Raw genomic sequence first — 21,218 nt, forward strand, 5'->3', positions numbered from 1 at the left:
TTTCATTGGTCTGTCCTAGTCATATCACTTTCAGTCAAAGGCTTCATTTTTACATGAATTTATTCAAGTGTTTTCTGTATGCCAGCTGATCTAAAGATGAACAAGAAAAGTACCTGCCTTTCGGGAGCTCATATTATCCAGGTAGAAAAAAAATTTAAGTAAATTGACAAACTGATGCTATTGTGAGTGGACAAAGGATAGAGCAGTAATGCTGCCTGTTGGGGCTGGGCCAGGCTGCACGGAGAAGGTGGTACCAAGTGATCAGTCTTGTTACAAAAGCAATACCATTGGGAAAGGGCTGGTTCTGGTCAGGGACTGATGAGTTGAGTGTGATGGGAGCATGGGCTGCATCAGGGGAAGTGACAGATACTGGCAAGGTGGATGAGACTATTTTGGAAGGCAGAGGTAACCTATCTAGTTGTGTGTGATGGTGAATCCATGGGATTCCCATGAAAACTGCTCAGATAGGTACTGTAAAAATTGAAATGGTCTGTTCATCTAGCTGGTCATAAGGCTCTGACTTGTAAAACTCTCTTAAAACACCCACTTGAAATTAACAGAGGTGGGCATAGAACATGTCGGAACTTAGCTCTAAGTAGATCACTTCCAAGGATCTGTGAATATCAGTGGATGCCCTTATTCTGAGAGGTTAGGGCCCTAGCACCTACTCTAACCTGGACCGTTACTATATTCCTCCAATACTTGCTGCTGTGTCTCTTTGCCTTTGCTGGAGAATCACACCCTTACCTACGGAGTCAACCAAGGAGAAACCCCAGGACTCATCACTGACTCTCCTTTTCCTTCATCCCGTCCCATCAGTGGCCAAACCCTGTTGGTCCTATCTCCTTAGGGGTCTTTAAATCTCTCCACTTCTTTCTATCCTTACTGCTCTGGTGGCCTAGTGCAAGCCATCATCATCTCTTGCCTGGGTCCTACGTGATCTCCCCACCTCTGATCCTTACTTCACAGTGTATCCAGGGTGAGGTTTCTAGAAGCCAGTTTATATATGGCAGGTTATGAGTTTGAGGTGAGATATTACAACTGAGTGGTATACAGGGTTCTATAAGGATCCCCTGTAACTTTTGAACAAATACTGTGCAAGTAAGTAAAAATCTCTTAAAGTGAAAAAAGGCAGAAACCCAGAAAGTTTCAAAAATCTGTGTGGGCTTTTGAAATTCAGTCAGACTTTACTTGCTTAAGTAGTTCAGGGTTTGTAAAAATTACATCATGGGCAGAGGCAGGAGATGGACAATTTTTTTTCCCCAAACTTAATTGTGATTTTAGAGAGGTCATAGATTTGGTCGTAGTGCCACTTCTACAAGTAACCCTTTAAAAACAATGAAAGCTCTGCTTGTTCATTAAACAAAATAAGAAAATATAGAAAAAAATAAATTTTTTAAAAAAGATTTTATTTATTTATTCATGAGACACACACAGAGCGAGAGACAGGCAGAGACACAGGCAGAGGGAGAAGCAGGCTCCATGCAGGGAGCCCGACGTGGGACTCGATCCAGGGTCTCCAGTATCACACCCTGGGCTGAAGGCGGCGCTAAACCACTGAGCCACCCAGGCTGCCCAGAAAAAAAAATAAAATTGAAATAACCTATAATTCCTCTAATCAAAGTGAGGCATTAAAAAGATATTTTCTTCTTCCTTTCACCCTTGTGTGTTTTCTGATTATATAGATATGCCACAGTTTATTTGACTGACTGTCCCTTCTATGGAAGGGACCTTCCATGAACACTTAGCTTGATTTTTCTTTTTTTCTGCCAGCCCTTCCTATACTCTTACACCCCTTTCTGCTATTATAAATGATACTGCATAGAGCATCTTTCCATATACATGTTTGGTGGACATTTCTAGTCATTCATTAGTGGGGATTACTGGTAAAACATGCATGAATAATTTTAAGGCCTTGTGACATATTTTTAAGAAACTTTGTGGAAGAGGGGTGGTAATTGTATAACCTTGTGAATGCACTTAATGCCAACGAACTGTGGAGTTAAAAATGGATAAAAAGGTAAATTTTGTGTATGTATACTTTATGAAACTTTAAAAATGCCCCCAACAGCAAATGATTTAAAAAGGAGAAATGTTTTTAATGGTTTCCAGAAAGTGTTGATTCTATATCTAAAGTCAGGATATGGGGTATCTGGGTAGCTCAGATTTTTAAGCATCTGCCTTTGGCTCAGGTCATGGTCTTAGGGTCCTGGGATTGAGCCTCGCATCAGGCTCCCTGCTCAGCGGGAAAAGTCCCTGCTTTTCCCTCTCCCTTTGTCCCTCCTCCTGCTTGTGCTCTCTCTCTCTCTCAAATGAATGTTTTTTAAAAAAATCTTAAAATAAAGACAGGATGTTATGTAAGGAAAAAAAAAAACCCACAGCAATTTGGTAATATGCATTAAAAGCTTTAAAAATATCCAGCAGTTTTACCACAAAGTGTTTATCCTACTGCAAAAATAAAAAGAAAAATATATTTATGAACAAAAAAATTCTTTGAAGGGACCCTGGCTGGCTCAGTCAGTAGAGTACGTGACTCCTGATCTCAGGGGTGTGAATTTGAGCTCCACATTGGCTGTAGAGATTACTTAAATCAATAAAATTAAAAAAAAAATTCTTTGGGAAGATTTTACCAGTGTCACTCACACTGTTGGGCTATTAGTGTTTCTTCCATTTTCGTATATGCCATTCCCAGCCATCTCACTTGATTTTATGATCCTCTTGCAGTGTCTAAAGTACATTTTTTCCAACTTCTGTTCACATTCTCTGAAATCCTGTTGAGACCAAGCCACTTTTGTAAGCCAGACAATTGTTGTAAATATATTGGCGGAGGGACGCCTGGGTGGCTCAATGGTTAAGCGTCTGCCTTCGGCTCAGGGCGTGATCCTGGAGACCCGAGATCGAGTCCCACATCGGGCTCCCTGCATGGAGCATGCTTCTCCCTCTGCTTGTGTCTCTGCTTCTCTCTGTGTGTGTCTCTCATGAATAAATAAATAAAAAAAAATTTTTTTTAAAAGAGAAGTTTGGGGGAACATATAGAAGCGGGGGATTTTGAAGGAGGAGAAAAATCCTGGCTGAAATTTACATACGCTATAGTACTCAAAGTATATAGGCTCAAGTGTGAATTCATTGTTTTATTGTCTCTCCTTTATAGGAATGACTGGATTCGAGTTGGCCTCTGCTATCCATCAAACACAAGTTTTCAGGTTACCTTTGGCTTTTTACAGCGCCATAATGGCTCATTATCCAAAATGGAAGAATATGAGCCTGTGCATTCACTGGAAGAATTGCAGAGGAAGCAGTCTGAGAGGAAATTCTATTTTGACTCCAGCACGGGGTAATTGGGTGCAACCAGTGAATGAGAATTATTGCCATTTTTCTTTAATGGTGAAATTACTAGTTCTTCAGCCTAACTAAGAATAGGTTGTGATGGGATGGCTATTTAGAAGAGCAGCTGATGTGGGTAATTCTCTGTTCATCACTATTAGAGGTTTAGAGACGTAGAATGACTCGTAATTATAGTTGGCAGCAGGAATCGAATGAAGATGTTTGCCATGTACCTATTAAGGCAATTTGGAGAGAGATTATCCTTGTCAATGAAGAACCAGTAGGCCCAATTGAAAATTAAAATAAATTTTTTTTCTATGACCATCCTTACAATGATTATTTACATGTGATATAGTTCATATTTCAGGGAAAGCTCATTGTTACCCCCTCCCTTTAAGGTGATCCCTCAAGCTGACCTTGACTTAAAAAAAAAAAAAACAAAACCAAACCACTGTGTAACCATGGCATATTTGCTTTCAACTTTCTCTAGGCTGCGTCTTTCCACTTTTTAATTCTAATCCTGTTCACCCGGGGTCCTGTTGGCTTTGTCTGCTTTTATCCAGTTACAGTCTCTCAGCCTTTGGGTGATGGTAGGCTCAATCTCCTCTACTCTTCCAGCAAATAGCATGCTCCTCCAGTATCCATTCCTTAAGCTGACATTCCTTTCACATGCCATCGTCTAGGTACTGTAAAGATACTGATGTAAATAAGACCCATTTCTTCTGCAAATTCGCAATCCATTGAGGGATGTAGGCTTCTAAGGCAAGTGATTAGAGAACTAGAGGTTTCAAAGCTATAATTCCTACAGTGGAATATTCATTGCGCCTTTTGAGGTACCTGGAAGCTCAGCCTAGGGTGATCCGTGACATCCCAAGGGGGTGACACGGGGGCTAACTCCTGCGGAATGGGTAGGAGGAGATAGTAGAAGAAAGGGGGAATGTGTCCCTAGGAGCGGTGTAGATAGATGCATGAAGGCATGGAAGAACATGGCATGGCATGTTTGGGGAAAGACAGTGGTTCAGAATGGGGAGAAGGGTGGCAGGTTTGAGGCTTGCGGTTGGGGTTCAGTCAAGGGTCTCATTAGTTTTTGAATAAGATGCAGCTCCTTTGCCCTCCAGGGCTCCTCCAGTAGCCTGTGTGACCAGCTCAAGTCTTTTCTTACTGTAATTGTCACTGATTTTCAATTTCTAGTAAGACTTAAAACAACCTGCTTGGACTTTTACTCTACAGATGACAGAATGTCCACATTCCCCGTTTGATTTTCCACAAAAATAAATTGAACACCCAAATTTGTGAGGATGGTCTGGGGATCATGAATGATTAGCTGGGAAATAATTTTTTTCATTCTGCTGTTTTTTAGAATCCATTGGCCTTCAAGGCTTTAATTCTTTTTAATTCTGTTTGTTTTGATGATTTTTAATTATTTAATATCAAAAGGTCCAGGCCTAACCACGTCCCTCTTATCCCTTCTCATTCCTTCCTTTATATATGTTAAAGTATTGATGTTAGGACAGTGGCTTACTTTTACTCCTAACTGTAACTTCCCATTGTTCATTGACTTCATATTAAAATATGAATTCTTGATCTATAGTAATCAATCACATTTGATCAAATACTTTATAATCTTGACTTCCTTTGGTTCAGAAAGACTACGTTTGCTGACAGACGTTGGACTGTTGCCTGGAAGTTACTTTTCCATTCATCTTGGCAGCAGGAGGATAATTCAGAGTGGGCGGGTCTGTTCTTTTCCCTTGATGTTGGCCAAAGTACAGACAGAAGGACTTCAGGCCCATCTGCTCTTAGTAAACATCACAGCAATTGATGTGAGACCATATCTTGGCCTCAGTCAAGCAAGTCACAGTTGCTATTTATATGAATTTCAAATGTATGCCTTAAACGAAAATGATTTAAAACAAAACAAAACAAAAAAAACCCCACACACTAATTTATGAAATCCCAAACTCAACACAAGTCTAAAAATTTCCAAGGAAGTTTTGAAGCAAACCAAAGTCCATCCTCCCAAATTACCTATTGAAGTAATTCACTCCAGAAATTAACTTTGATATGCTCCAGAACAGCTGAATCGGGTTATCAAAATATTTTCTGAAAGCAGTATGGCATTTGACTTAGGACCCTAGGAGGATAGAAAGGAAAGAGGAACAGCTTTATTAGTTTTAGAATTTGTTTTCTTTTAAGGAAAAGTTACTTTATTAGGGAAATAGCCCTTTGGGCTGTGAGCCAATGTGAGGAATTTTGTGAGTTTATGGGAGTCCATCTAACATCCCATGGATTGATTTGTTTCCATTCAGGTTGCTGTTTTTGTATCTCAAAGCCAAAAGCCACAGGGATGGCCACAGTTACTGTTCATCTCAGGGATGCGAAAGAGTCAAGATCCAGGCAGCAACAGACTCAAAAGATATCAGTAACTGCATGGCCAAAGCGTACCCCCAGTATTACAGGAAGCCGTCGGCACTCAAGCGCATGCCATCTGTGCTCACCCGGCTCTGTCAAGGCTGTGGAACCCGCCAGGTAATTGAGGAAGAGGGGACTGTGGGTAGGAGAAAGAATCAAAAGCACTTTTTAATTTTGTTTCTTTGTTTGTTTTGGCAATGGGAACATTTTTCTTTGAAACATCTGTATTGCCAAGTTACAAATACTGCATGATTTCTCCTAAATTTTGGCCCCTTCTAGAATCTGATAGTCATAAGAAGCAAACTAGTCCAAATTCGTGATAAAAGTATCTTATCTCTGTGATACATAAGTTAATCCTGGATGACTATAGACTTCTTGGCCTTCATCTTTTTTCTCTTCCCCTCCAGGGTGATTCTGTTAGGATATTGCCTTTGGGTTTATATGTCAGTGATGTACTGCAAATGCTTTGTTTTGTTGAGGACTATAAAATTTCTCTTCCAAAAATGCAACTCATTTATGGGTGGCTCAGTTGGTTAAGTGCATGACTCTTGATTTTGGCTCAGGTCATGATCTCAGGGTCCTGGGATGGAGCCTTGAGTCAGGCTCCATACTCAGCAGGGAGTCTGCTTGAGGTTCTCTCTCTTTCCCTCTGCCCCTCCTCCACTAAAAATAAATAAATAAATACATATTTAAAAAAAATGCAACATATGAAAATTGTCCTCCCCCTCCCCCCTTTTTTAAAGTGGAAAGCTACTGTTAAGTTTGAAGCATGTGCTGTTATATTTACCTGTAATTAAAAGTACAAACTAACTGTGTGGCTAGAAGTGAAGTGTTTCTCCTGACACATAGTCTTAATTATAAAGTCTCCCTCCAGATCTTAAGAAAACATGTCAATGAAAATAAATCCAAAATATGAGCTCAAATTGGGCATGGGGTTTTCAAAGGATGTCAGGCCAACTCTAAGTGAAAAAGAAATATAGAGTAAATGCTGCTTTAATTTATATTTAACCTTTACACAAACAAATATGGGTTAAGGGAAATGGTTCTCAAAGTGTCCCAGACCAACAGCATCAGCATCACCTGGGAACTCATGAACTATTAGAATTCTTTGGCTCCATGCCAGTCCTACTGAATCAAAAATGTTTCTCATTTGTTTTTGCCTATTGGTGGCAGTAAGAGCAGGAAGAGGAACATGAATTTATTTCTTCTGTTAGGATACATAAGCATTTTTTCAGTGGCAGTTCACTATCCACAGTTTCAGTTTTTTGTATCCCTGTGCCATTCTGTTTTCCAACTCAACTAAAACCAACCCACCAACCCACCAGCCAACCATCCCACCCACCAACCAAGCCAACCATGTACATGAAGAAATTTATATAGATCCTTGCATGTTCCATGTAATATCTTAACTATTAAAGTGATAAAGTGATACTTATTTATTATTTTATTTATTTTTATTTTCTGGGGCAGAGGGATTCTATGTCCAGCACAGAGCCCATTGTTTGGGGCTCGGTCTCACAACCCTTGAGATTGTGACCTGAGCTGAAATCAAGGATCAGATGCTTAACCAACTTAGCCACCCAAGTGCCCCATAACGTGATACTTTTAGATAATCTTTGTGGGGCAGTAAATTCTCCATCCTAATTCTTAAGCTGAATTTGCTAAAATTACAGAGACGATTATGTAATTTGTTATAATAATTGTAACATTATAATTTATAAAAATACTCATCATTGGAAATATCCTAAGCCCATCTTTTTAAATGGTTCCATACTTTAATGTTTAGCATTTCTTGTTTTTTGGTGCTTGAAACATGGATCAGAATTTATTTTTTAAAAAATGTATTGATTACTGACTGGGCACAGTTGGAAAGTACTTGAGGCATTTGGGAACCTCACTTTTACTTGGAAATTGGGAAAAGGAGTGAGTTTGTTTTAAATACCAAAAACAAACACATGTATGCGAAGAGTAAGTAGGAAAGTTCACACAAATTTTTGACTCCAAATTTGAGATTCAAAGAAACATCTGAGCGTTTGAATGATGATTGCTTGCCCTTGGAATGAAGTTGTTGACATCCATTCATGAGGATATGTACTTTAAGTTGTGAATTGTGTGAGTTAGGCCTGCCTTTTTTTTTTTTTTTTAAGATTTTATTTATTTATTCATGAGACACACAGAAAGAGAGAGAAGCAGAGACATAGGCAGAGGGAGAAGCAGGCTCCATGCAGGGAGCCTGATGTGGGACTTGATCCCGGGTCTCCAGGATCATGCCCTGGGCCCAAGGCAGATGCTCAACCACTGAGCCACCCAGCGATCCCCTAGGCCTGCTTTTGAATGAGCAAAAGGCCTTTATGGTGGAGGTGAAAGATGGAATGTGGGATTGGAGGCTGGGAGTGATTTCAAGGAATAGAAGGAAGCAAGGGAGGGAACAGCATATGCAAAGGCAGAGTGGTGGGAAAGGGGAGCATTTGGGGGAAAGCAGGTTTAGCTGCTCTGCCTGCAGAAGGTGGTAGAACAGTGGGATTAGGGGCCTCGATGTAAGGTGTGGCTTGATTTGTGGGACACATTGCAAGTCAGGTAGAGAAATTTAGCCTGGTGATGTACAACCTGCTACAAGGTTTTGAACAGTGTAATCTTTGTCCTCTGTCCTTCTCTTAGTCTGGAGTGACTGAGTTCCAATTTAAGATAACTGGTCTGAAGAGGACCTGAAAAGGACAAAGATCTAAGTGTGAAGCACATTTAATTAGTCATTTGCGGAATTGATTTTAATAACAAGGTTACAGCTATTTGAGACTGGGATTATTCCAGAAAATGAGGAGCATACACTACTTGTGTTAAGTCTGAATCAAAAGGTGGAACTCTAGGACATCTGATCTATATAAAAAGTTCACAGGGAGGAAAAATCACCATTGGGTTTGATATAATTGAGTTGATTTTGAAGCCCTTTTGAAGGAAGATGTGGTTGACATAAATATGGAACTTCTTCCCGGTGTAGGTGGTGTTTACTAGTGATCCTCATAAAAACTACCTCCCCGTGCAATTCCAGTCACCCAGTAAAGCCGAGACTCAGCGTGGAGACCTGTCTGTTATCTCTGTAAGTACCATCTGGAGTGTACCCTGCCTCAGTTTCTCACTTTTACTGTTTCATCCCAGTGACATGAATTATCTCTGGCAACAGTCACTTGGTGACAAGCAATATAATAGAGGTATAAATACCTCCCAAACATTTATATTTTTGAATAAGTTAAATCTATTAAGTATTTTTTCTCACTAGATTGTGTTTATTGATGAATGTTAAAATTCATTCACGAAGTGTTAGTCATCTGTTCTAGGTGGGTTTATGGAAGTGTAGGCCTGAGCCTCACTGTCAACACTTAGAATTTGGGCTAAAGACCATGCTAGCCAGTGGTAACCAGCTCTTGACGTGAGATCTGTCCAAAATCAGGTTGACTTGAGTGCCATCATATAAAGAGCTCTTGGGGCGGCAGGTATCTAGCCATCTAACTAATATCCAGCCTGGGCCTGGTCCTAGTCTCACGGGATCTCTTTATTTTTATTTCTTAAAAGACTTTATTTATTTATTTGAGAGAAAGAGCACAAGCAGGGGGAAAGGGAGAAGCAGAGTCCCAGCTGAGCAGGGACCCTGACATGAGGCTCGATCCCAGGACTCTGAGGTCATGACCTGAGCCAAAGGCAGATGCTTAAGCAACTGAGCCACCCAGGTGCCGCTCGTGTGGTATCCTTAAAGAGCTCATTTTTTGTTTTGTTTTATTTTGTTTTTTGTGTGTGGTTTTTTTTTTTTTTTTTGGTAACTGAAATATAACTGATATCCAATACAATATTAGTTTCAGGCATAACACATACTGATTTGACATCTATGCACATTATAAATTGCTCACCATGGTACATGTAGTCACCATCTGTCACCAAAGTTATTACAATATTATTAATTCTGTTCCCTCTGCTCTACTTTTCCTCGCTGTGACTTATTTATTTAATAACTGGAATTTTGTTCCTCCTAATCCCCTTCACCTGTTTGACGCATCCTCCAATCATAGGAGTTCAGTGTTTTAAAGTGGTGGGTAGTACAATCACAAAGCCACATGTATGGACAAAATTATATCTTACTCTTTTTTTTCTTTCCCAATTTCTTTTTTTGTGTTAAAATATTCATAACATTCATGTCTTAACCTTTTTTTAAAAAAATATTTTATTTATTAACAAGAGACACACAGAGAAAGGCAGAGACATAGGCAGAGGGAGAAGTAGGCTGCATATGGGGACCCCAGGATCAGGACCTGAGCCAAAGACAGATGCTAAAGGACTGAGCCACCCAGGCATCCCCGTCTTAACCATTTCTAAGTGCATAGTTCAGTAGCATAAAGTACTTTCATATTGCTATGGAAATATTACCACCATCCATTTCCAGGATTGAACTCTGAAATAAGAACTTTTTAACAACTCTGAATTAAAAGTATCTCTGCTTGGGTGTTGGGGGTAGGGGGTGTGAAATGAGATGTTATTGATCAATAGGCAAATAGTTTCAGATGAGTTACCATGAATAAGCTCTCCAGATCCGCTCTAAAACGTTGTCCCTATAGTCAACAATTATGTATGGTACACTTAAACTTTGTTAAGCAGATGGATCTTGTGAGCACACACACATAAAATTAAAAAGAAAGAAAGAAAGAAAGGAAAGAAAGAAGGAAAGAAAGAAAGGAAAGAAAGAAAGAAAGAAAGAAAGAGAGAGAGAGAAAGAAAGGATACCTCTATTTAAATGTAGCTCAAAGATTTCCCAACTATATATTTATGTCTATTGCCCTCTGTTAGCAACTGTTCATTTGGTAGTTTGTTCATGATGTAATTTTTTTGGCATAAAATTTGTTACCTCAGTGTCTCAATACTGTTGGCTGCATGGAGAACCTGATCCCAGCCTGTAGACATGGTGTCTGGCAGGAGTCATTTGCATAAGGAAAGCAAGTGGATACTGAGCCTCTCTGCTCTACTAACTTCACTAAGCAATTCAAGAAGATATTATTTTGCCCAAAAAATCTCAGGCAGGCTCTGCTCCAGTGTCTGAAGACACTTTTTTAACTCCATTGCTGCACACTGGGTGCTCGGGACCCCAGAAATTTTACAGAACCTTGTTTTACTGTACTTAACTCCAATATGTTACTCATGCATTGCCTAAAGAGTCTTTGCTAGGAATTGGCGTTTCTTTAGTCTTTTTTTTTTTTTTTTTAAGATTTTTATTTATTTATTCATGAGAGACACAGAGAGAGAGGCAGAGACACAGGCAGAGGGAGAAGCAGGCTCCATGCAGGGAGCCCGACATGGGACTGGATCCCGGGACTCCAGGGTCCCGACCTGGACTGAAGGTGGCACTAAACCACTGAGCCACCTGGGCTGCCCGGCGTTTCTTTAGTCTTTATGGAAACTTTTGTATTTTCTTTAAGCAGTAGGTTTTAGCGGATTCTTTTCAAGAGAAGAGTTTAAATGTGTTGAGGATCATTATATATTTTTTTCTCAAATTTCTCAGTTTTAAGTATTCAGATTTTTAAAAATAAAGAGAAGGAATATATCTATCCACCTGGGTGGCTCAGTCAATTGGACCTCTGACTTCAGCTAAGGTCGTGATCTTGGGAGTCCTGGGATCGAGTCCTGCATTGGGCTCCCTGCTCAGTAGGGAATCTGTTTGTCCCTCTGCCCTTCCCTCCTTCTCACTTGTTCTTTATCTCTTTCTCTCTCAAATGAATAAATAAAACCTTTAAAAAATTTAAATATAAATTCCCCAAACAAGGACAAGTGTAGTGGTGATAGCATTTCTTCTTTGTTAGCTTTTAGCATAGTTTATAATTGTACACATTTTATTATTTTTTTTTTTTCAGGGAAAACCTTTTTTTTTTTTTTTTTGGGGGGGTCCCAGGGAGGGAGTGTATAGGAATGAAGCCCTTCAGGCTGCAGCGAGAGTCAGAGTCACACTGCTCAAGCGTGGGCTGCTGTGCCTTGCTCAGAGCATCCAGTGCAAACAGTAAAGACCAATCAAGGCAGAGCTATGAGAAGGCTGGCAGAGTTCCAGGTGTTGGTGGAGAAAGAGTAACTGGATTCTGCAGTTTGAATCCTGGAACTATCATTTGATTCATGGGTTTAGAAGACAGAGGGAAGGGCTGGGAAGAGGAGTCATCCTGGAGACATGAAGTGGTGGTGACAGCAGACGTTTCTCTATTCTCAGGTCAATGGCACCGACTTTACCATCCAAAGTGCGGGTGTTCTCCTCCTACTCGTGGATGCCTGCAGTGTTCCCTTCCGGTTGACGGAAAGAAAGGTCTTCTCTCTTGGTGACATCAGTCGCATGGAAGGGTATTTGAGAACAGGCATCCCTCCAAGGTAGGTGACGCTTGCTCGGTAAAAGGGACAAGTGCCTGACCAGATGGTGCCTGGTTAACTTTGAGCTTTGGTTTGTCTTTCCACCCTTCTACCTCACGGGCCCTCAGGGCTGTTGAGAAGATGTTCATGCCTTCCTGCTCTCACATTGATGCCCATGTGGTCTAAACAGAATTATTACAGATCAGTGAAAGCCTGGATGTTAGAAGAGTTTACAAACGGTGGGAAGGCTCTTAGAAGGGGAATTGTTCGGTATTTTGGATCGTTTCTATCCCACATTTTAGTATTTGGTTGAGTACATGGCATCTAACTCACTCAGAAGGTTCATTACCAGTTTAAAGCAATTTTATAGACAGTATTACCTTTGTGGCCATCTGTACCACTGATAAGCCCTCAGACGGCATTGCACTGGGAATTCCCCTGACTTACATGGGAGTGACTAGAAAGGAGTCAATTGATTTTTTTTTTAAAGATAGATTTATTTATTTATTTATTTATTTATTTATTTATTTATTTATTTATTTATTTATTTATTTATTTATTATAGACATAGAGAGAAAGAGAGGCAGAGATACAGGAGGAGGGAGAAGCAGGCTCCATGCCGGGAGCCTGACGTGGGACTCGATCCTGGGACTCCAGGATCGCGCCCTGGGCCAAAGGCAGGCGCCAAACCGCTGAGCCACCCAGGGATCCCCAGTCGATTGATTTTTTAAGCAGACAGGTGTCTGTTCTCTTTTTTAAGAGCCCTGGCCTGATTGGTTTTGTTTTGTTCATCTCTGAAGAAGCATGCACATGAGCAAACCCTTTTTTTGGTGGTGGTGGGAGACTGGGGAGACCTTACCTAGAAGAAGGGAGATGAATTCAGGCTCCTTTTCTGCCTCCCTTGGCTGTGCTGCAGACATAGATTTGCATGCAGTCCTTCATTTAGTGAAGTGACTAAGGGGAGGACATAAGCTTCCTGGAGACTTAAGTCCTGTCTAGTTTTTGAATGCATCTTCAGTCATCTGATGACTTACACTTTTGACATATGACAGAGCCAGATTTCAGTTAAGTCCCATAAAGTCATTATAGTATTTGAGCATAATATTCGGTGTGCATGCATAGCTCTATCTTCTGCTTTAAGATACTTACAGGGAATTCATTTCTAAGGCCTCAATTTTCATTAAGGATTTCAAGATTTTTCCTAATGCTGAAAACATATACTCAATTCACCTAAAACAACCCAGGGCATACAGCTCACCATAAATATTAGGATAACACGGCAGTCCTGTAAGGGACCCTATAGATTTAAGAGTTAAAACCAACTCATTAAAAAGTCAGTAGGTTGTTTCTAGAAAGGAGACCAAAGGAAGGCTTTTAAGATATGGGGAGTGCTCTGTTTATTCATCTGGGCCGGTTACATAACTGTGTTTAGAATGCAGAAATTCAGTGTGCTATACACTTCGTAATACTTTTCTGTATTTGTGTTGTATCTTAACAAAGTGTTAAGAGGTTATGGAGCAACTGCCAGTGACTTCTAAAGAGACTAGCCATGTGCTAGGGTGTGGGGGTAACTCGGGACCAGTAAAGTGATCTCATGTAAGTGATCCTGAGGAAGATCAGGCCTGTGGGGTTGCTATGGTCCGACATCTGTTCTGACTCTGAATGGTCACCACTGCTTTGGAGTGACATCAACCACATTCAGAAAATGAATAGTCGGGTATATAAAAGTTGAAAAAAAGGATAGATTCTCTCTGTTCCTGGAGGGAAAATTAACATAAAAATGTCACTCTGCCTAAATTAATATATAAATTTGCCACATTTCCATTAGTGTCCTAATAGGTTACTTTTCTATTGTCCTTGAATGTTGATACTGAAGTTCCTCTGGAAGAATGAATGTGGGAGAGTAATTGAGTGTTTGTGAACAACTCAAAATAACACACGGGGCTTGTTTTATAAGATATTAAATCATGAGGACAGAGTAATTAAGCCAGCCTAGCTTTGGCAGAGGAGAGAGAGAGAAAGAGATCAGGAGAAGAGAAAATCCACAGATTTAAGTATATGTGTTGATATGCTGCATAATAAACATGGAATTTAAACCAAACCATGGGATGCAATGCCTGGGTGGCTCAGCGGTTAAGCATCTGCCTTTGGCTCAGGGTGTGATCCCGGGGTCCTGGGATCGAGTCCCGCATCTACCTGTGTCTCTGCCTATATCTCTCTCTGTGTCTCATGAATAAAATCTTTTAAAAAAATAAACCAAACCATGGGACACAGATTTTATTTTATTTCTTCTGAAATAAAAGAATTGGCTGTTTATGCATTTATTTTATAAGTAGATAATAGGACACAAATAGATAAATAGAGCATCTGAAACAAACAAAACTAGCCTCCCTTATTAATATATTCCCTAAAAGAGCTGAGTCCCAATTCACCCACTGGGTCCACTTACCTAAATGACCTTTGCTTCCCCAACGTCTTGTAATAGCAACAGAGTGTCCTGGGTGGGACAGGGAGCCGGATCTTATACCAGCAGGGGTGTGAAAAGCATCTGTTTTTTTTTTTTTTTTTTTTCTGTTTGTTTTTATTTCTGCTTTTATCTAATATTTCTACGCTATATTCAGTTCAGAAAGGTACTTAATTAATACACACCAGTTTATTGACATTTTCCATATTTTCCAATTTTCTAACTTCCACATACAGGTCAATTGTTCTGTTGAGCACAAGAGGAGAAATAAAGCATTTAAATATTTCAGATTCATTAGTACCTCTGGGATTAGCCAAACCAGCTCATCTTTATAACAAAGGTTTGTATTTGTCTTATTCTATGACGTTCTTATGAGTCCAGCCACATAAGCATTTTTATGGTGGAACGTGGCGCCCGGACCATTCTCATGAGCTTATTTTGCTGGAGTGGTTATCATTAAGATAATTTTTCAATAACGGAACATCATTTGAGGAAGTGTTTGGGGATGTGGTTTGTTATTTGGGGCAAGAGGTGGGTGGTAAGAGTTCATTGACTGACGTAAGGAAGCATACACATTTTTTGGTGTTGTTATATAGCTGTCTTTGTTTTGTTCACCTCCAGCTCACCTCACGCATTGTCTTGCCTAGAATGGGTAGATTTACAAATTGCACTTTTTTTTTTTTTTTAAGGGAGTACCATATTTGTGGGATTCAGCGGAAACTTTAAACCATCCTGGGCTAAGCTGTTTACCAGTCCTGCTGGCCAGGGCCTCGGGCTGCTTGAACAGTTCATACCTTTGCAGCTGGAAGAATATGGTTGTCACAGAGCCAGCGCTGTCCGCAGGAGAGACCTGGAGATGTTAAAGCAGACTTCAAAAGCACATTAGGGACTCACTGTAACTTAAGTGCTGGGGGAAAAAATGTGAACTAACTTATTTAATTTATGGCATTTTAAAATGACACTGTTAACCCAATGGAACCATTTTCCTGTTTGATACAGAGAGGGGACGAAAGAATTGAAAGCAGATTGCTTGAATACCAGCTCCTGCACCTTCTAGTTGTACAAAGTGTTGACAAATTTATTTGTATTTGTTAGGCTGGTATATGCAGAGAGCGTCTCTCCTGCCCCTCACCCTTCACCTTGTGTGTCGTAGTGACTGTAAGCAGTGCTTCACCTTTCGTCTAACAGGATGTCGTGGGGGGAGGTGGGAGTCAGCCCGAGTCCTTGAGGGGACCAGCTCTTGTAGCGCCTTGGATACTTGAAGTGTGATGCCCAGTTGTGTCATTGGCTTTGGGTCAGCAGTGGACTTGGGTGGCTGGCATGTTCGGTGATGCCTCAGGCCCTGGATCCGGGCCGGCCGCCTTTTGTGGATTGTATAGGATACTCAATGACGGAGTTTTCAGTGGCAGCTCAGGCCCAGCTCATGCCCTTTTTTTGGCCTGGGCATGTGCTATTTTTATCCATTTGTACATTGATTCCTTCCAAGGGTTTAACTTTCAAACAGAAAGCATCCTGGGGCAAAGGGCTTTAGGGATTTGACATCCCTTGAAACTGCACCCATGGGCAAAAATTTGATCTGCACCAGGGTCTGAAGTCGTCAGGACCATATTTGCAGCTTTAATCCTTAGCCTGTTTCGACTGTATATTTGTGTTTAAAATGCAGAGCTGAGCTAAATATTTACATTTTTTTTTTTAAAAAGAAGAAGGCTGTTTTCCTGAACTGTAAACTTCTGTCGTTTCAACTTACACAAAGGAAGTCTGTTCTTGGGGTTGCTCCTGCACCCGAGTTTTTGTTGTTTTTGCATGTGGATTTTTTTTTAAGCTTTTCTGCTCACCGTCCTGCCAGGAAAATTGCAGAAAGCTTCATGATACCCCAAAATTTTGTACTCAGGGGGAGAAAAAAAGGGAAAGCCTTTTAAGGGCCAGAATCGTGGAGGGGATATTCAGAAACCATACTCTGTATAGCCTTAGAGGAGTTAGTCACTTGTAAATGAATTGTTAGAGCCAATTAAAAAAAAAAAAAAAAAGTGCCGTGATGCCCTATTTCCCTTCCACAGGGTGCATGCATGTCCTGTCAGTGAGAATTGCATGTGGCAGAAAGATTAGCTCCATGGCCAGGGATGTCCCCATATCAAGAGGGAAGGATGATCAGAAAATGCCTTTACCTTTTCCAAAACCTGCAGTACGTGGAGTATTTGAAGACACGGCGAGAGGGTAGGAAGTGAGTTCAGGCTGACTTGGCAGTGAATACAGACAAATTCGCTTTCCTCTACCAAGAGCAAAGGCTGAGGGCCTGGCCTTTTGTGTCCAAGAGAAACTGCAGAGCAGGTCTGAGACTTCTGTTACTTTACAAAATATGCTACCTCAAAATGCTACCGATAAACCATTCTAACTCTTAAGTGCCCTTGCTAGGGGCACATGTCTTAAAGTTGAGGGTTGTGGTTTTTTTTTTCTTTTGTATATGGATGAACGAGATCTTACCTATTAAATATGTTATTGGATCATGGTTCCTGAAGGTGATTAAAGTTTGTGTTTGTGTGTGTGTGTGTGTGTGTGTGTGTGTGTGTGTGTGTTTGTGTGTGTGTTTTATGACTTAAATATCTTTTGTGTGTGTTTTTTAGAGTTTGGTTCTTTAAAGATTTGGAGAGGATATGTAAGTTGTGAGGCACTCCGTTTTTCTGATTTGTATGCTAATTATCAGGGCCTAAGTTAAATAAAGAAAAATATGTGTGCATGTATTTTTTATAGATGTGTGTGACTCAATCAATGAATCAATCGATCATTTTTTCTTCCAGCTTCCAGCCGTGAAGAAGCTATTGGCAGAGATGAGGAAGGGAAACTGTCCACCAAATAGTTTTTGGAAACACTAAAGCTTCAGAAGGGCAGGGCTCACATTCTGTATTGCAGAGGTTCTCAAGTCTGTCTACGTTGGAATTGCCTGGGAGCTTTAAAAAATACAAAGGCCTGGGCCCCACCTCCCCACCTCCATTCAGATTTAATTGGTGTGGGATGCAGCCTGGGTATTGGAATTTTTTTAAAGCTCCCTGGGTGATTCTAGCATGCAGCCAGGTTTAAAAACCACTGCACTAATATAATAGGTCCACTGTTTGACTTGAATCTGTAATTTCTTGTGACCCAAACAAAATTTCATTTATCTATTATTTTTATTTGCTGTTCCTATATTACAGCACTCCCAGCCCCTAAACAGCGCCTCACTATTGTCTCCTTTTAAAGGAATTTTAAATATTGTTTTCCGTCCTTAATCGTCTCACATTGTTAAATTGGTAAACTAAGCTTTTAAGTACATTTCCGGCAATGGGGAGCTAGCAGTCTGTTTTATTTCTGTGGAGAAAATATATCCAAAGGTGATTTATAAGTTGGTAAGCATTTTCCATCAGGTGAGGCGATTGGCTGAGCTCCAGAAATGTGGCCGTCCACAAATCAGCCAGCTGATGAGAAACACAGGGCCTTCTCATATGTCAACAGACCTTGGGTTTTAAGTCTTTGCTGTAAGGTTCCTGCCTCTGCACCTGAGCCAGCATGCCACATACTCTCTTCAGGAGCTGGAGGAGAGTTTGCAAGAAGATGAAAGGCAGGCGCATGGTCTCAGGATGTGACTCCAGTGCAGTCGCTAAGCTCCGTGTCAGATGTGGAGATGGGGTGGGGGGAATATGACTTCTCTGTTTTCCAACTTCTTCAGAAGAGAACACATCCTCTTGCCTTTAAATGGATTACTTTGTTTTGAGGAGGGGCAAGTGATGAGGTGATGGAAGCTTGAATGCTTTAGATAACTAGGTGTTCATTCTCTAAGAGATGAAGTAATGTTTGGAAAAATCCAGTTGAAAGGCATTTTAATAAACAAGAATGCACTTAGTGAATTCAAGTGGGTTTTTTTCCCCCCAATTGGTCCTTGTAGGTAAGTACATATGATCCCATCATGACCATGATTGTTGATATTACGACACAGAGTTGGAGCTTACCCTCCAGAATTCTTTTTTTTTTAAAGATTTTATTTATTTATTTATTTATTTATTTATTTATTTATTTATTTATTTGAGACACACACACAGAGAGAGGCAGAGACACTGGCAGAGGGAGAAGCAGGCTCCATGCAGGGGGCCTGATGTGGGACTCTATCCTGGGTCTTCAGGATTAGGCCCTGGGCTGAAGGTGGCGCTAAACTGCTGAGCCACCCAGGCTGCCCACCCTCCAGAGTTCTTTGGCTTTCAGATTCTTATGAAACCACGTTTAATAACTCGAGAAATTCACCTAAAGGTGAACACTGTGAATGGGAGTAATTGGGTAACAGATTTGTATCATTACTGTTGTCTTAACTTGGTGGTAATAATTCAGTTTGCCAGAAAGGCATGCAGACACTCTAGGCAGGAGCTAATTTTCACCAAAGGTCAGGGAGGGGAAAAAAAAAATCAGCAAAAGGCATGCCCAGGCCCCTGTTCACAAATACCAAAATGCTATGTACGTCTTGCTGGACCATTGGAGTCATTTGGAAGGTAGAGGGTGGTTTTTTTTTTTTTTTTTTACCCATTTGTCCTCAAAAGAAGAGAGAAGCTGAAAAAGATGCCAATCAGGCCCTGGTGTGGTGGGGGAAGGGCCACACACTATTTTATGTGATAAAATTAGAGGATGACTGACTGAATTATGAAGATTTCTAAATGAGGAACTGTGCCCCAGAGGGCATCCGAAAATAACAGGCATAGGAAGCTGTAAAATGTTCTATCTGAAAATTTAGCTGAGAGTCAGTCAGAAAACAACCTCATAGATAGAGTTTTTCAGTTTTCCTCAGATGGACAGTGTGATTAGTCTGGATATGAAAAGTCCTCAATTTCAGGTTCATCCTCAGAAGAGCTTGGACTGTATAACCACAGTTGGAGTCCTCAAGGGTTGCAAAGTGACATGGGGGCCAGATTTGCCCCCGACTGGCTTCATACCAATTCTGAGCTAAGAATGGGTTTTACATCTTTAAGTGTAACACCTTGGAAAAAGTCAAGGGTATAATTCTGTGATGTGAAAATCGAAGTTCAGTGCTCATATGTGAAGTCTTATTGGAAGACAGCCACTCTCACTGGCTTACGTGTTGACTAGTGCCCATGTCCTGGTGGCAGGCGTTGTACCAGCTGGTTGCAGACACTATCTGGCCAGCAAAGCTGAAAATATTTACAGTGTTCCTTTCCTGAAAAAGTTTGCTGACCCTTGATCTTGGTGAAGGGTGTACTGGGTTCATTATCCTCTTGGAACTTTGATAAGGCTTGAGAATTTTTTAAATAGAACGTTAAGGAAAGGGGTGCCTTGGTGGCTCAATCGGTTAAATGTCTGCCTTTGCCTAAGTCATGATCCCCGGGTCCTGGGATGGAGCCCCAAGCTCCGAGTCGGGCTTCCTGCTCAGTGAGGAATCTGCTTCTCCCTCTGCCCCTGCTTGTGTTCTCTGTCTCTCTCACTGTGTCTCTCAAATAGGTAAATAAAATCTTTTTTAAAAAATGGAATTAATAGTAATTTTTAAAAAAAAAGTTAAGGAAAAATCTGGCATCAGAATCACCTGAGGTACTTGATGGAAGTGGAGAATCTGAAGCCCCAACTCAAACTGGGGAACTGGCATCTCCGGAGGTTGAAGCTGGGAATGTAATTTTACAACAAGCTCCCCAGCTATTTCTTATAAAGAGAAGTCTGAGAGCTTTTTTTTTTGAGAACCCTGTAACATGTAGCAAGGTCCTGTTCTTCTCTCCCTCCTCTCCTTCAGCAGAGAGCACATCGGAACAAATATGAATGTTGTGTTTTTTAGCCCTGATCTACATTGTCTTCCCCAGAACTTTTTGTGCCAAATGCAAGGCAGATCTGATGCACACAGCACAGTGTGTAACTGGTACTGAGGCAGCGGTTTGGAGTCTCTCCATCATCCGAAATTCTCATTGTTAGTATTATCCTGTTGGCTACAGTTATTCCTATGATGGAAAGCCAGCCATCCTTTGTTTTCTGCATGTTCTTCTTGTTAGTTGAGGAGTTTAAAGGAAAATGTACATTTAGCCACAACCAAGCTGCACAGATTAACAAAAGCATCGTTTCTTTGCTCTGGGATGGAACTGTATGCACGCTGGTTATTTCACATTCCTAGAAGCACTGGGCTGTCAATTGCAGGTTTTTTTTTTTTTTTTTAATTTTAGCTTTTTAAAGATTTTATTTCAGAGAGAGGGAGAAGGAGAGAGAACCCTCAAACAGACTGCCTCCTGAGTGCTGAGCCTGTTGCAGGGCCTGATCCCATTATCTCAAGATTGTGACCCAAGCGGAAACCAACAGTCAGAGGCTTAACCAACTGAGCCACCCAGGAGCCCCGATTTTTGTAAAGGTAGAATGAATGACTTCATACAAGCAGTTTGAATTCTAAGTGAAAGCCTTTTAACACATAAACTTAATGGAGGGAGTAGGAGGCGGTTGGATAGGGTTGGTGGATAATGAAATTGGTCTTTGCCCAGAGAGGGTGGGACACTCTGTGGGACACTGTGGCAGGGCTACTTCTTCCATCTCCTCCCGCCTGCCCATGTTGATCTTAAACACCCAGTTCCTGAGAAGGGAAGGCTTAGATCAGAAAGGTTTCTGGAGTGGGAGAATGTAGGGTCTTACAGATCTTGGGTGCCAAGGA

At 40.9% G+C, this 21,218-nt stretch overlaps 1 protein-coding gene across 3 annotated transcripts in view; it reads left to right on the forward strand.

The window, feature by feature from the left end:
• CEMIP2 (cell migration inducing hyaluronidase 2) overlaps positions 1-17,304 on the forward strand; it is a 78,533-nt gene extending 61,229 nt beyond the window's left edge. For all 3 annotated transcript variants that reach the window (XM_041744083.1, XM_041744082.1, XM_041744084.1), the window contains exons 19-24: positions 3,152-3,334; positions 5,634-5,853; positions 8,732-8,830; positions 11,969-12,123; positions 14,803-14,906; positions 15,256-17,304. In XM_041744083.1, the coding sequence (XP_041600017.1) occupies positions 3,152-3,334; positions 5,634-5,853; positions 8,732-8,830; positions 11,969-12,123; positions 14,803-14,906; positions 15,256-15,452 (958 nt within the window). In that variant the 3' untranslated portion in view covers positions 15,453-17,304. The remainder of the gene's footprint in view (positions 1-3,151; positions 3,335-5,633; positions 5,854-8,731; positions 8,831-11,968; positions 12,124-14,802; positions 14,907-15,255) is intronic.
• Positions 17,305-21,218: the final 3,914 nt, after the last annotated feature.

The sequence above is a fragment of the Vulpes lagopus genome, chromosome 2, assembly GCF_018345385.1.
Source record: "Vulpes lagopus strain Blue_001 chromosome 2, ASM1834538v1, whole genome shotgun sequence".
NCBI classification, from domain to species: Eukaryota; Metazoa; Chordata; class Mammalia; order Carnivora; family Canidae; genus Vulpes; species Vulpes lagopus.